General features: G+C 32.4%; 1 protein-coding gene across 1 annotated transcript in view; it reads right to left on the bottom strand.

Annotated features, from left to right (window-relative positions):
- Positions 1–12721, bottom strand: part of LOC127736427 (membrane metallo-endopeptidase-like 1) — a 31697-nt gene extending 18976 nt beyond the window's left edge. Inside the window, exons 1-4 of the mRNA XM_052246972.1 lie at positions 12706–12721; positions 11683–11844; positions 10131–10251; positions 6945–7007 (exon numbers count right to left, since the gene is read on the bottom strand). Coding sequence (XP_052102932.1) covers positions 6945–7007; positions 10131–10251; positions 11683–11844; positions 12706–12721 — 362 coding nt within the window. The remainder of the gene's footprint in view (positions 1–6944; positions 7008–10130; positions 10252–11682; positions 11845–12705) is intronic.
- Positions 12722–13401: the final 680 nt, after the last annotated feature.

Below are 13401 nucleotides of genomic sequence, written 5' to 3'. Positions count from 1 at the left end.
TTGCGCTTATTGGGGATGACAATTACCATGAAATATATCACAAATATGCAATGTGAAAGACCATGAACAATGAACACCTTATGATCGATTAAATACTACTCAACGGCCCATGCCAAAACAATACCCGAAACAAAAATTACCAGATACATGGTGTAAATATGATATATTGTAGATTGTTGTTATCTTAATATGTTATGTCAATATCTGCAATGAGAGACATGACACATTTTTTTCTAAACAGTGATTGAATCTAATAATAGAAAAACTCACTTCATGTCAAACAGCTGTATCAGATTACACATTCGACAAATCAGTGATGTTTTAGAACATCGCATAATTTTGTCAGTTTTTATGGACTTCTCCTCTTTTTCAATTTTGCCTTGGAGTTCAGTATTTTTGTGATAATTTTTTTTTTTACATATATACTATATTTTCTACCCTTTTTTATGGTATCATCTAGCCAGAATGTTTCCAGTCATGTGATTTTTGCCGGGTGGCCTGTGCAAGGAAGGTAATAATATTATTGAATACTCTACTTTTAATGATATTCCAAATTCTTTGTTTAGTTGTCCAACTTTGAAAGGATTGTATCGTTTTTCATAATCTCTTCTTTGCTCTCTAGGCGTCTGAATCTGTAAATAAAGATGTCTTGATTTTGAAATTTCAGTATACTGTAAATCTACAAATAGTTGTTTGTTTACCCTATCAGAACGTCCGAAAAAAGAGATGTGTCCATAATGCATCACCAGTCCTTAGTTTGTCCAGTACCTATGTATGTATATGTTCTTATTTTATGTGTATTAAGCTCAGCATTAAAAGACGTCTTTTAGTTCTTGAAAAAATAGACACAAATTAATACTCAATATTGACCTTTTAAATTATCGTAAAAAAAAACAAAAATGACGAACACCAAAAAGCTGTAAAATGTTTGAGCGTCTTTTACTTATTATAAACAATTACTACAATTGAAAATTATGATAACAGTATTTTGACTAAAATTAAAAAATCATGCAAACATTAATGTCAATCATAAATAATTGTTGATCTTATTTTTATAGATAAACAAAATAAATGTCACACATTGATACAACATGTTGACTATGGTGACTATCGATATACAGATGTAAATTGCGTACTCTGACCTATAATTGGTAACTTTTTATACATTGGGACTTGGATGGAGAGTTGTCTCATTAGCACTCATACCACATCTTCTTATTTATATTGGAATGTTCCAAAGGGAATCGTAGATGTGCATCGGAAACAATTTGTATAATAATTGGACAAGTAGCATTTTTCTACGAATTAGATTTTAGAAAATATTAGATAATAAAAAAATCTCAAAATCCAGTTAAATTTATGAAACTATAGAGTTAAGATTAAATTACAAAATAAAACCACTTTACCCACAATAGGAACACTAATTTATCTGTATTTCATCCTGCCATTTGCAGCCAACATTTACAACAACATCATGGTAGACCAATGTTAAATATATTTTACAACGCACTGATGTTTTTATGCCTCGTTCACACGTACATTTAATTCGAATTGAATTCGAATCGAATGCGAATCGAATTCGCTAATCACGTTCACACACTATTCTTGTTTTAATTCGAATCGAATTCGAATTGGCTAATTCGCATTAGAAATGCGTTTTCGTTAATTCGAATTAGTTAATTCGCTTTAATTCGAATTAAACTGAGGTGTGGACACTTTCTTAATAGTAATTCGAATTAAACTATAATTAATTAACTGATAATGCGAATTAAAAGTTAACGATGTTTGGACAGTAAATCGAATTTGACGCGCATTGCAATTCGTATTAAATTTTACATTCGGCCGTAAAACGTTTCGAATGCGAATTAAACTAATTCGAATTAGTTAATGCGAAGCGAATTCGAATTACGTGTGAACGCAGCATATATTTCTCCACTCCAAATAGATTACATACCCAAATCTTTAAGCACTAAGGATTGCGAGTCTATTACTGCGTTCACACGTAATTCGAATTCGATTCGCATTAACTAATTCGAATTAGTTTAATTCGCATTCGAAACGTTTTACGTCCGAACGTAAATTCTAATTCGAAATGCAATGCGCGTCAAAATCGCTTTACTGTCATAATAATAATAATAATAATAATATCTTTATTTAGAGAGAGTAACTCATTTGGATTACACCAATTTTCAATAAGGCTCTCTTAATACAATAATAATTACATTAAAAATAAACAATACATATTCAATAACAATGATAAATAAAGATGTAATACAACTTAAATACAATAAACAATTATTATATATGGCATTTCAGTACAAATATCATGGTAATGTTAAAAGTACATAGATTTGTAGTTATGTTTAAATTCTAATACTGTGTTTGATTTTTTAATTGAACCAGGAAGAGCATTCCATACTTTTGGTCCATTGTACGAGAAACTAGACTTGTACAACTCTGTATTTGGTTTTGGAATTATAAAACTATCTGAGGACGAAAATCTTATTGTATTTTTGGTTTGCAGAAGCTGATAAAATAAGACTGGACATATATTCTGGAGCTAAGCCATGTTTTGCCTTATACATTAGTAATGATTTATGATAATGTATTCTTTGTGTAATCGGCACAATGTTACATTCGTGAAATAATTCGCTTGAAGGTTTGGTGTAATCATGTTCGTCTAAAATTATTCTTGCTGCCCTCTTTTGCAGTTTTAGTAAACTATCTAATAGAAAGTTATTACAGTTTCCCCATATTGAACAACAATAATCTAAGTGAGGTAAAACGTAAGCGTCATAGAACATTTGTCTAGCTTTGTGATTTAAATATTTCTTTATCCTTTTTAGTAAAGCTAAAGAAGAGTTAACCCTATTTATGATATAATCAATATGAGAAGACCAAGATAGAGATGCATCAATAAAAATACCTAGAACCTTTTCACATGTACTTTCTTTAATTTGTTGTCCATTCATAGCAATATTAATGTTTTCATTTGATGTAGCTGAAAGCTTCTGTTTAGAGCCAATACATATAGCCTTCGTTTTAGATACATTTACAGCCATTTTATTGTCATCACACCAGCTAAAAATATCTTGTAAAACCGTATTAAGTTTATGACTGATACAACTTTTGTTTTGTCCAATGACTGATATGGTGCTATCATCAGCAAATAAATCGGTGTTATGATTAGGATTAGACATATGAAGATCATTTATAAAAATTAAAAACAACACAGGTCCTAAAACGGATCCTTGAGGTACACCCGTTTTTTGTTTTTGTAAGTCTGAAAATGTATTTGAAATAGATACCATCTGATATCTGTCAGCCAAATATGATGTAAACCATCGTAGCGAAGTATAAGCAAATTTGTATATGTTTAATTTTTGAATAAGCAGTTCATGATTCAGAAGATCAAAGGCTTTTGCTAGATCTAGAAACACTGCCCCAACAAGATCGCCATCATCAATGGCTTTAAGCCATTTATCCAATAAAGCTGTTAACGCAGTTTGACAAGAATGGTTTGCGCGAAAGCCTGACTGCATTCTATACAATAAGTTGTATTTATTAAGATACTTTACTAAGCGTGTTTTCACATGTTTTTCGAGGATTTTAGAAATGAGTGGTAAAATTACAATTGGTCTGTAATTAAAAACATCCTGTTTTGAACCTTTGTTCTTATAAACTGGTATGACTTTTGCCAGTATAAATGAAAATGGAAAAATACATTTTTTAATACTTAAGTTAAAAATGTGACAAAGTGGTAGTGAAATAGCATGAGAAGACATCTTTAAAAACTTTGCACTTATGTTATCAAGACCTGTTGCTTTTGATTCATCTAGTGCTTTTAGTTGTAAACACACAAAATCATTACTCATAAGTGGTATAGAAAAATACACATTATCTGGTACATGACCCGATATGAAATCATCAAGTTTGTTAAAAGAACTATTGTTGCTGTTTTGATTTATATTAAGATTATCTGTGATATTTGTGAAATAAGCATTAAATACATCAGCAACGCTTTTCGGTCTAAAATTTCCTTTTTGTTACAATCACTTATGATTTTAATACTGGGATGATTGTCAGTTCCGCTGACAGTATGTAGGTGCTTCCATAATTTACTACTGTTGCCCTTTTTGTGTTCTATGATATTGGTATAATAATTTTGTTTAGAGTTTTCGATGAGATATTTGACTTTGTTTCTCCAGAGTCTATAACTATACATATCTTTTTTCTTATGATAAAAATCACGTTTTCTCATGCTTTTTAGAATTTCATCATTCATCCACTCATTTTGATACAAACGTTTTACTCTCTTTTTAATGAGTGGAGCATGATGATTTAATACTTCAGTAAAAATATTTAAAAATTTCAACAATGCTTCTTCGGGGTCATCAATTTCTAATACACTATCAAATGAACACTGTGATATGTGATTGATAAAATCATTTTCATTAAAATGTTTAGTAGATCTGAACGTAATATATTCATGAATTTTCTTTTTCGATTTTAACCCTCTTTTGTGAGAAATGCATACTGGATAATGATCACTGATAGAATACTTTGGAACAGAAAAAAAATGAATATTATCTGGTTCATTACTATAAATATGGTCTACCAAAGTGGAAGATGTTTGTGTGACTCGAGTGGGAACTGAGACTATTTGAGACAAGTTAAAAATGTTTTTCAAATGGGACCATTTAGCTGGAATTTTTCTCGACGCCAAATCAATATTAAAGTCACCCAAAATAATTATTTCCTTAACTTCAATACCAACATTTGTTAACATTGATTCAAATTTTGTAATCCACCCTACATTACTATTTGGTGGTCTATATATATTACCAAGTAATATAGGTTTTTGACGAACAAAAATAATTTCGACCCAAATTGATTCTATATCATCCTTTTCCAAATCATATCGTCTAATTGTTGTTAACATGTTAGAAATATAAATTAAAAACCCGCCCCCAGATTTTCCAATTCTGTCTTTTCTGTTTGTATCATAACCCTTAATATCTATTTCTTTATTTTGGACAGAATTTGACAAAAATGTTTCACTTAAACACAGCACATCTGTGTTAGATTTTGATAGCAAATATTTAATTTCAGAAAACTTTGGCAATATATGATTAATGTTTAAGTGACATATATTAAGTGACTTTTGTGGAAATATAAAAGGGTTTGCAAAAGGAGATGATTTGGAGTTAGATAATAGAATATGTGTTGCAGTACATAAATACAAAATAACAATACTGACAAGATTCCCCAAAATGAAGTTACATTTTCTAGTAGAAGAACAGTTATCGTGAAAATCCTTTACCTCCAGTACGCTTGACTGAACACATTTTGTTGTTGAGTTGTTGTGTTGAATGGTATAAATCTCCTCCCTGTTGACCTCACCGATTGAAAATTTGATTGAGTTTTTGATGTACAATCCGACAAATTAAGCAACGTGTTCACGCGCGAGATAATGTTATGACTTAAAACTTTGGCACCAGCAACATTTGTATGAACATGGTCTGCAAATAAAGTAAGATTGGGCTGGTCTCCATATAGAAAGTCTAAAGTATTGTCTACAATTTCCACATGTTGTTCCTCTAGAGATAAAAGACGGTTGTTGATATCATAAATTGTACGGTTAGCTTGATAATGAGTTGGCCTTGGTAGGATTGAGGAAATTACCAGCTTAGTTCTTGGTAAGCTCTGTCCAACTGTACAAATTAAATTTCGATAGTCGTCAATTATAGCATGAACAGAGTCTCCATCTGACACGTTGTTAGTGCCCACATGAACAACAATGACATCTACACAATCAAGTTTGCCTTCTGAGATGTACTGAATTAGGCAATCTTCAATGTCTCTGATCCGTCCTCCCCGAATAGTCTTTACTTTAGTGTTGATATATTCAGTTGACATTTTCCTTGGAGACATTTTTTTGAGAGTTGAACTCCCAACAAGAAATAAGTTTTTCTTCTCACTAGAACAAAGAAAATGCGGATAAGAAGAGTTGACTTCACGGTCCGTGTATTTTGAATTTATTTGTGACCTTTGTCTTTCCATATAGGTAGGATTGTGCGTATCATGGTGGTTCCCGAGGTTTGTCCTATTTAAAGTAACTGGCTTATTAGAGCTACTTGGTAATCGACTTTTAACAGCGTTGCTGTATGTTCCATGTGTAGTTTTATTTGTAGCAGAATTTCTTTCCTCTCTTTTTCTATTTGGTGTTTCTGTCACGGTTTCTGGTAATACACTGACGTGAGATGATTTTAAATTAACAGATTTAATCTCATTAGAAACGGCATTTAATTTGTCCCACAAACTGTTTGATTTATTTACAAATACCTTATTGTTTATCTCGATTTCCGATTTAATGAGTTGTGTTTCTTTAAAGACTTCTTGAACGGAGGTTAAAGCTGAATTGGTTTGAGTTTTAACCGTGTTTGCTAATGATGCGACGTTAACTTTTAATTCGTATTAACAAAAACGTATTTGTAATGCGAATTGGCTAATGCGAATTAGCCAATTCGAATCAATTCGAATTAAAAAAGAAGAGTGTGTGAACGCGAATAGCGAATTCGATTTGCATTCGATTCGAATTCAATTCGAATTAAACGAACGTGTGAACGAGTCATATGTTTGAGCCTTCCTCGTGAAGGTAAATTAGAAAAGCGCGTCGAACGATTGAAATTTGTAAAGTGCTATTTTCATTTATGGTTTCCAAAACGTCCTGAATGTAACATTAGAAGTATCCACCATAGCCAATTCATCTTTTATTATTATTGCAACATTTCAAACAATATGATGATTTGAGAAAATGATTTTACCTTGGACAGACCTATTTCAAAGTCAATCATATCAGATACATCTTGTCGTACGTCATCTGTGTTTAAGCCAATCAGATTACAGAATGTAGTGATAACTTCTGTTAGACCTCGTATTACCATGTCATCTTTTCCTTTGGTGTAGTAATCTCTACTCGGAAGGAGTAACCTAACTTGATCCATCTGCAATATAAATTTGCTGAAATATCGGAAGTCACATTCATCAAGCGTTTTAAAGGATTGACACCAAAAGGGAAATAAAACTGAATATATAAAAGCGAAAACAAGAGGCGGAAGATACCAAAGATAGAAAAGAGACTGACAAAATCATGGCGACGAGAAGACACAAAACACTGCATAAAGACAGAGCAACACAAAGGGTTGTTCTCGGTAACTCCGGAAGTTCGGGTAAGCAGATGGCAAATTTTCCCTGTAGAGTAGTTTATTCTCGACCTTCATTTGATCTGGTTGAAAAGACTATGTGATCTGAATCATATTTGCAGCTTAAAACTTAGTCTAGCTTATAGGCGAAATTTGATGAGTATAAATCACAGATACTTCACGTTATGGACATGGACATTGTACTTTCTAAACAGTTATTCTGAATGATTTTAGGAATTGCAAACATTTTTATTCCTGTATTATTATGCATCATTTTCAATTAACATATCTTAGAATAAAGGAATTAACTCAAGATATATGATAAGCTATTATACCCATAGGGCGTTTGGAGGTATTTAAGCTGATAAGCTTGTTCCATAAATCTTTCGTGACTATTGAAGTGCTGTCTATTCAATTAAAATAACAATTCTTATAGTGTCGAACTCGGCGGTTTCGAAAATTTGGGTAAGTCGAGGTATTTTGCAAGTCCTGGAAGAATTCCCGTTTGTTCAAGGCATTTCTAGCTCTAATGAGTCGAACTCGGTCGGTTCTAAATCTCGGTTTAACTCGAGTAATTTTCAAAGTCCCCTCAAAGAAAAATGAACATGACTTACCCAGATGTGACAAAGTTTGAAGTAAAAGAAATTTTAGGAATGAAAAAAAAAAAATTTACAATTTCAGTTCGAAATAATGAATCAAATATATTGAAAAAATACACCAGATATCAACCAATGAAAATCCTTTTCAAAACTGAAATGGTTTAAAGTGTAAACAAGCATCGTTGTTGATTGGAATTTTCACGGCAAGTATTCCTTAATCGCATTTTGTAGCTGCCATTGGGGTTCACAATTTTGTCAACACATTGGAGTGCAGAGAGGACCAAAATGCAATGTAAATCATAAAACATTTAATGTGCCCCCCTCCCAAGTAAATAATGAAAGATATCATTCGGTCTAAACATTTCCTGAATGGTACAGCATTTGAGATACAAATACACATTAGAGTGTAGCCTAGCTTGGTTTTATAGCTCAATTGGTAAAATCGTATAAAGATATTTTGTATTGTGGCCAACTCAACAAATGTCCAACATTACTCGGGCGAAAAATTGTATACAAATGACCTTACACAAGTGACTTCGGGATATTCATCTGAACATGTACAGCAAAGCCTTTTCCATTTCATATTGCTTTTTGAGAATTTCACCAAACTTTTTCGGTAAAGTTAACCTGAAATAGTGCATACTACAAAAAAAAAACGACGAATTGGTTATATTTCAGGATTTTTAGAATACTTACATTAATGATATTCCTATTGCTTTGTTTGTAGTCCTGGTATACGTACACACTGATGAGTGGACTATTATAATATCGCATTAGTCTCCCTAATAATTCATTTAGGCTATAATTATCAAATGTCAGTCTACCGCCTGTAGAATTTCCAAGAACAGGCCAACCACCGAGTTCTTCCAATACAGGAAATAGAACTGAGATGTCCCGTTTATCTATTAAGTCTGAAATAAACAAAGGTATGAGTAGCAATTAACCGGTGTTACCTCCTTCTGTTGCTACCGGACAAACTTTTTACGGATTGGGACCATGGTCAGTCACGAAGCCAAACGGACGCCCTCTAAACACCTTACGAGGAGACAACAAGAAGTCCTACCTGTATTCATACAAGACTGGTATTGATATTCTTAGGGAGCTACCATTTGATTTTTATGGGGAGGCTAGGATGAAAAATTTTGTCCTGCTTTTTTTTTTAATTGTAATCTCTGTCCTGCCTTTTTATTTTTCACTCTATTCGGTCCTGCCTTTTTTTTTAAAAAGTTTATCCAAACTTTTTTTTACCTAAATTGTCATCCTGACTTTTTTGCAAGTGTCTCATCCTGCCTTTTTTTTTACTCAAAACTCCTGTCCTGCCTATTTTTTTCAAAGTTCATCCTAGCCCCCCCCCCCCCCCCCCCCCTCCCCTCCCATAAAAATCAAATGGTAGCTCCCTTACCTGACTTCATACAAGACTAGTGTTGCTATTCCTACTTGTATTCATGCAAGAATGGTATTACTATTCCTACATGTATTTATACAAGACTGGTATTGATATTCTTACCTGTATTCATACAAGACTGGTATTGCTTTTCCTACATGTATTCATACAAGACTATAATTACTAATCCTACCTGTATTCATACAACACTGGCAGTACTATTCCTACATGTATGCAAACAACACTGTTACTGCTATTCCTACATGTGTTCATTCAAGACTGGTATTGATATTCCTACCTGTATTCATACAAGACTGGAGCAGTATTGCTATTCCTACCTGTTTTCATACAAGACTGGTATTGATATTCCTACCTGTATTCATACAAGACTGGTATTACTATTCCTACCTGTATTCATATAGGACTGGTGATACAATTCCTACCTTTATTCATACAGGACTGGCATTACTTTTGTTTTCTTACCTGTATTCATACAAGACTGGTATTGAATTCCTACCTGTATTCATACAACACTGGTATTGATATTCCTACCTGTATTCATACAACACTGGTATTGCTATTCTTGTCTGTATTCATACAGGACTGGTATTACTGTTCCTTCCTGTATTCATACAAGACTGATATTGCTATTCCTACCTGTATTCACACAAGACTGGTATTGATATTCCTACCTGTATTCATACAGTACTGGTATTACTTTTCCTACCTGTATTCATATAGAACTGGTATTACATGTACTATTCCTACCTGTATTCATTGAAGACTCGTATTGATATTCCTACATGTATTCGTGCAGGACTGGTACTGTTATTCATACCTGTATGCATACAAGACTGGTACTGTTATTCATACCTGTATTCGTGCAGGACTGGTATTGATATTCCTACCTGTACCCATACAGGACTGGCACGCTATTGCTACTTGAATTCATGCAAGACTGGTTCCTTGCTATTTCTACCTGTATTCATACAAGATTGGTACAAATTTCTTGCTTTGGAAACAGATTCTATATCATCTTCTGTTCCGTTGTTTTCAAGTAATCCTATAATAAATTAAAATATGATTGTTTTTTTATTTTTTAATTAATGTTTCTGAAAGCAACATATTTCTAATTTCTTATTCGAAAGTTGGATAATCTATTTCAAAAAAAAAAAAAAAAAAAAAAAAAAACACGAACAGGTTATTTTGATAAATACCTGATATAATTTAATGTTTTTGATTTCTTTGTTCTCAAACTTTTTCGTTACATTTTGGGGGTTTGTCGATGGTTTGTAATAAAAGTAAATAAAGAAATGCTTATTCTGGATAATAATGTTTTCGTTTTGTTAAAAGCATTTTGATTCCTATCGGTGTAATCTCCTTTCATATAAATCAAACCTTTGAGCCAGGATAAAAATGACAACAATGAACTTTATATGTTTAATGCACAAATTTCCAATGTTATTCACCATTTATTTATTAAGAAAAAGCTAGTATTTTTTTTTTATCTCAGTTACCCGGCCGGCCATAAGTTAGACCTCACGGTCCGTTGTTTAAAGTTATGTATGACTGATATCTAGATGCTGTTTTGGTGAACTTGAACTGTTGGTTATTGTCATTGACGGTTAACCTACGCCTCACTATATTTTTTTCTGTGATTTCTTATGATTTTTATCAAAACTTCAACTTTTATTCAAAAATACATCAAAAGAGATATCAGGAATCGCCATAAACATGATAAATACCGAACAGTACGACAGATCATATCAACCACCAACGTCCTACTCATTTGAATTATTTTATGTGTACTATTGAGGGTTTTTGAGGTGTACGTCACATCATCCGGTTGCATACGAAAAAGGGTCGAAAAAAAATATTCCCTTGAATTTGACAGTTGTAGGAAATTAATCCTACACTTCATTGCAGTAAAAAAAATTCTGAGTCATAAACATATATATTGGGTGTTTCAAAGCACCATTATTTTTTTATTTGGTGTTTCTATAGAATATTTTGGGAACTTGAGGTTACATGGTTACCAAAGCTTGTACACAGGAAAAAAAGGGGTGCAAGTTTGATTGGTTAACTTCCAGTGATTAGTTATTTTCTTATATGCAATGAAATGTTATGTGAAATTTTGTCTATCGTACTGGACAGGATAAAACTTTACTCATGCCAAGTATTTCTTTATTTGAACCAAAGATAAATTCTGCACAATTTTTGGAAAAGTGCAAATTTAACAAAGACTAATAGGGGAAAATCAATGGTGATACATGTATTACACCTTGATGCGTGAAAAGGGGAGTGGTCCTTTATTTATATTTTCTTTAATTTTTAGCTCATTTAAATTTAAGTATTTTTTCATTATGCTCTATTCTTTATATTTTAGCACCATTTTGTTCTCAATTCTTTTTTTTTTGGGTACATTATTATCAAATTTGTGAAAAAGAATCCCATCAACACCCTAATTAATGCACTTTTTTTGGTAAACATTAACCTTTAATGATAATTTGAACTTCATCACGTAGTATTGTGAAAGTAGCATGGTAAGACTTATCTTCTGGCACTATATTCTTCTCCATCCATTTACCACAGGCAAACTCGTAAAAATTGTCACATGGCTTTACAGAAAAGTCTGCTGCAGTTAGTATCCTCGAAGCTGTAAGTTATATAATTCATGGTCATATTCTCAAAATAAAAAAAAGCATAAGATATTTTACAGCTGTTTTTTATGTGTTGTTATACCACTGTCCTATGTTAGGGAATTGTTGAGCTCTTGCAAACATATGTTTAACCCCGCCACACTCTTTATGAACCTGTTCAAAGCTGGGGTCAATAGGTTGAAATGCAGCAGTTGTAGTTGGTTGCTGTCTGTTATATTTGTTTTTCGTTTCTTGTTTTATAAAAAAAAACCAGGCCGATGACTTTTCGTTTGAAATGGGAAAACTTTGTCATATCACTGCATTTTATAGCTTACTTTACTGTATGGGTTTTCCTCATTGTTTAAGGCTGTACTATGATCATTCGTTACTTAGATTCACATCATTTGGTACCTGGGAGATAGTTGTCTCATTGAATCAGGGTATTATCATACCACATCTTCGGAGTTTTATATTGACATGAATTGTTGGAAACCTTTGGCGAGCCTCTGCTATTTGTGTTTATTTTTCACGTTCATTGAATTATTGTTTCCGGTATATCAACGTGTACCTCGTAACTTTTCCTTTCATATTCAGATAAGTGTTTTTTTAATTCCGAAAGAAATTATTCTGTAACAGTTATAGTGTCTTCTGATACAATAAAAACAAATCATCATGTAATTTGGAAAAGTGTGAAATAGTATACTCAATAATGAAATATATGTGTTTAATTAAAAAGGAATGTACTCTTTTCGAAATGAGAATCTTTACACGAGAATAAAATATGTCATATTTTGACAAAGAGTTGCTCCGATACCAAAATGACTGATATCTGAACTAAGGTCTATTTAACAATTTTAAAATTTCCTCGAAACAAGCACTAACTAAATCATTCATCCTCAAATGATGTACGGGATCTGTGAACCGTTTTGAGAAGGAAAGATGCTTACTAGTAATAGCATAATATCAGATAAAAGCTATTCTTCCAGATGGCCGGGAGAAAAGACTATTTTTGCTATTTTCCCGACTAGCCGGAAGAATAGCCACTGCCGTATATACATATACGTACATGTATTACTAAATACATCAAACTTACCAGCCTTTGCGCAGGCAGCTGTAGTACAAATTCCTAAAAATATAAATGTATGAACGTGATGTAACACCTTTAAGGTGGTACCTAACACTACAGGGAGATAACTCTGTAAAAATCAGCTAAACGTTTTAATTACGTTGTTTTGTTAAGGAAATATTAATCTTCTCAATGATCAAAATTAGTGTTTGTCAAACTGCTATATAACCAATGAAATTTTTCTGATAAAGTGGTTGGTTCAAATTTTTTGAAATTTTTATATTTTTGTCAAAGGTCAAAGTAAACATTTTGTCAAAATTTTATGAAAATTAAACGAGCCAAATTAATATTAGTCAAGGTGTTGGGTACCACCTTAAATCGTTCTGATTATTTCTAAATATTGAATACAGAAGAAGCGGGGGTTGCCATGTACAAGTGTATTGATGATTATAGCGGGAAAAAAAGATACCTAGATAAAACTTTTTACCGCTTTTAACAAAACTATCGA

Source organism: Mytilus californianus, unplaced genomic scaffold, assembly GCF_021869535.1.
Source record: "Mytilus californianus isolate M0D057914Y unplaced genomic scaffold, xbMytCali1.0.p SCAF_30, whole genome shotgun sequence".
NCBI classification, from domain to species: domain Eukaryota; kingdom Metazoa; phylum Mollusca; class Bivalvia; order Mytilida; family Mytilidae; genus Mytilus; species Mytilus californianus.
This window is presented reverse-complemented; position numbering and strand designations above follow the sequence as displayed.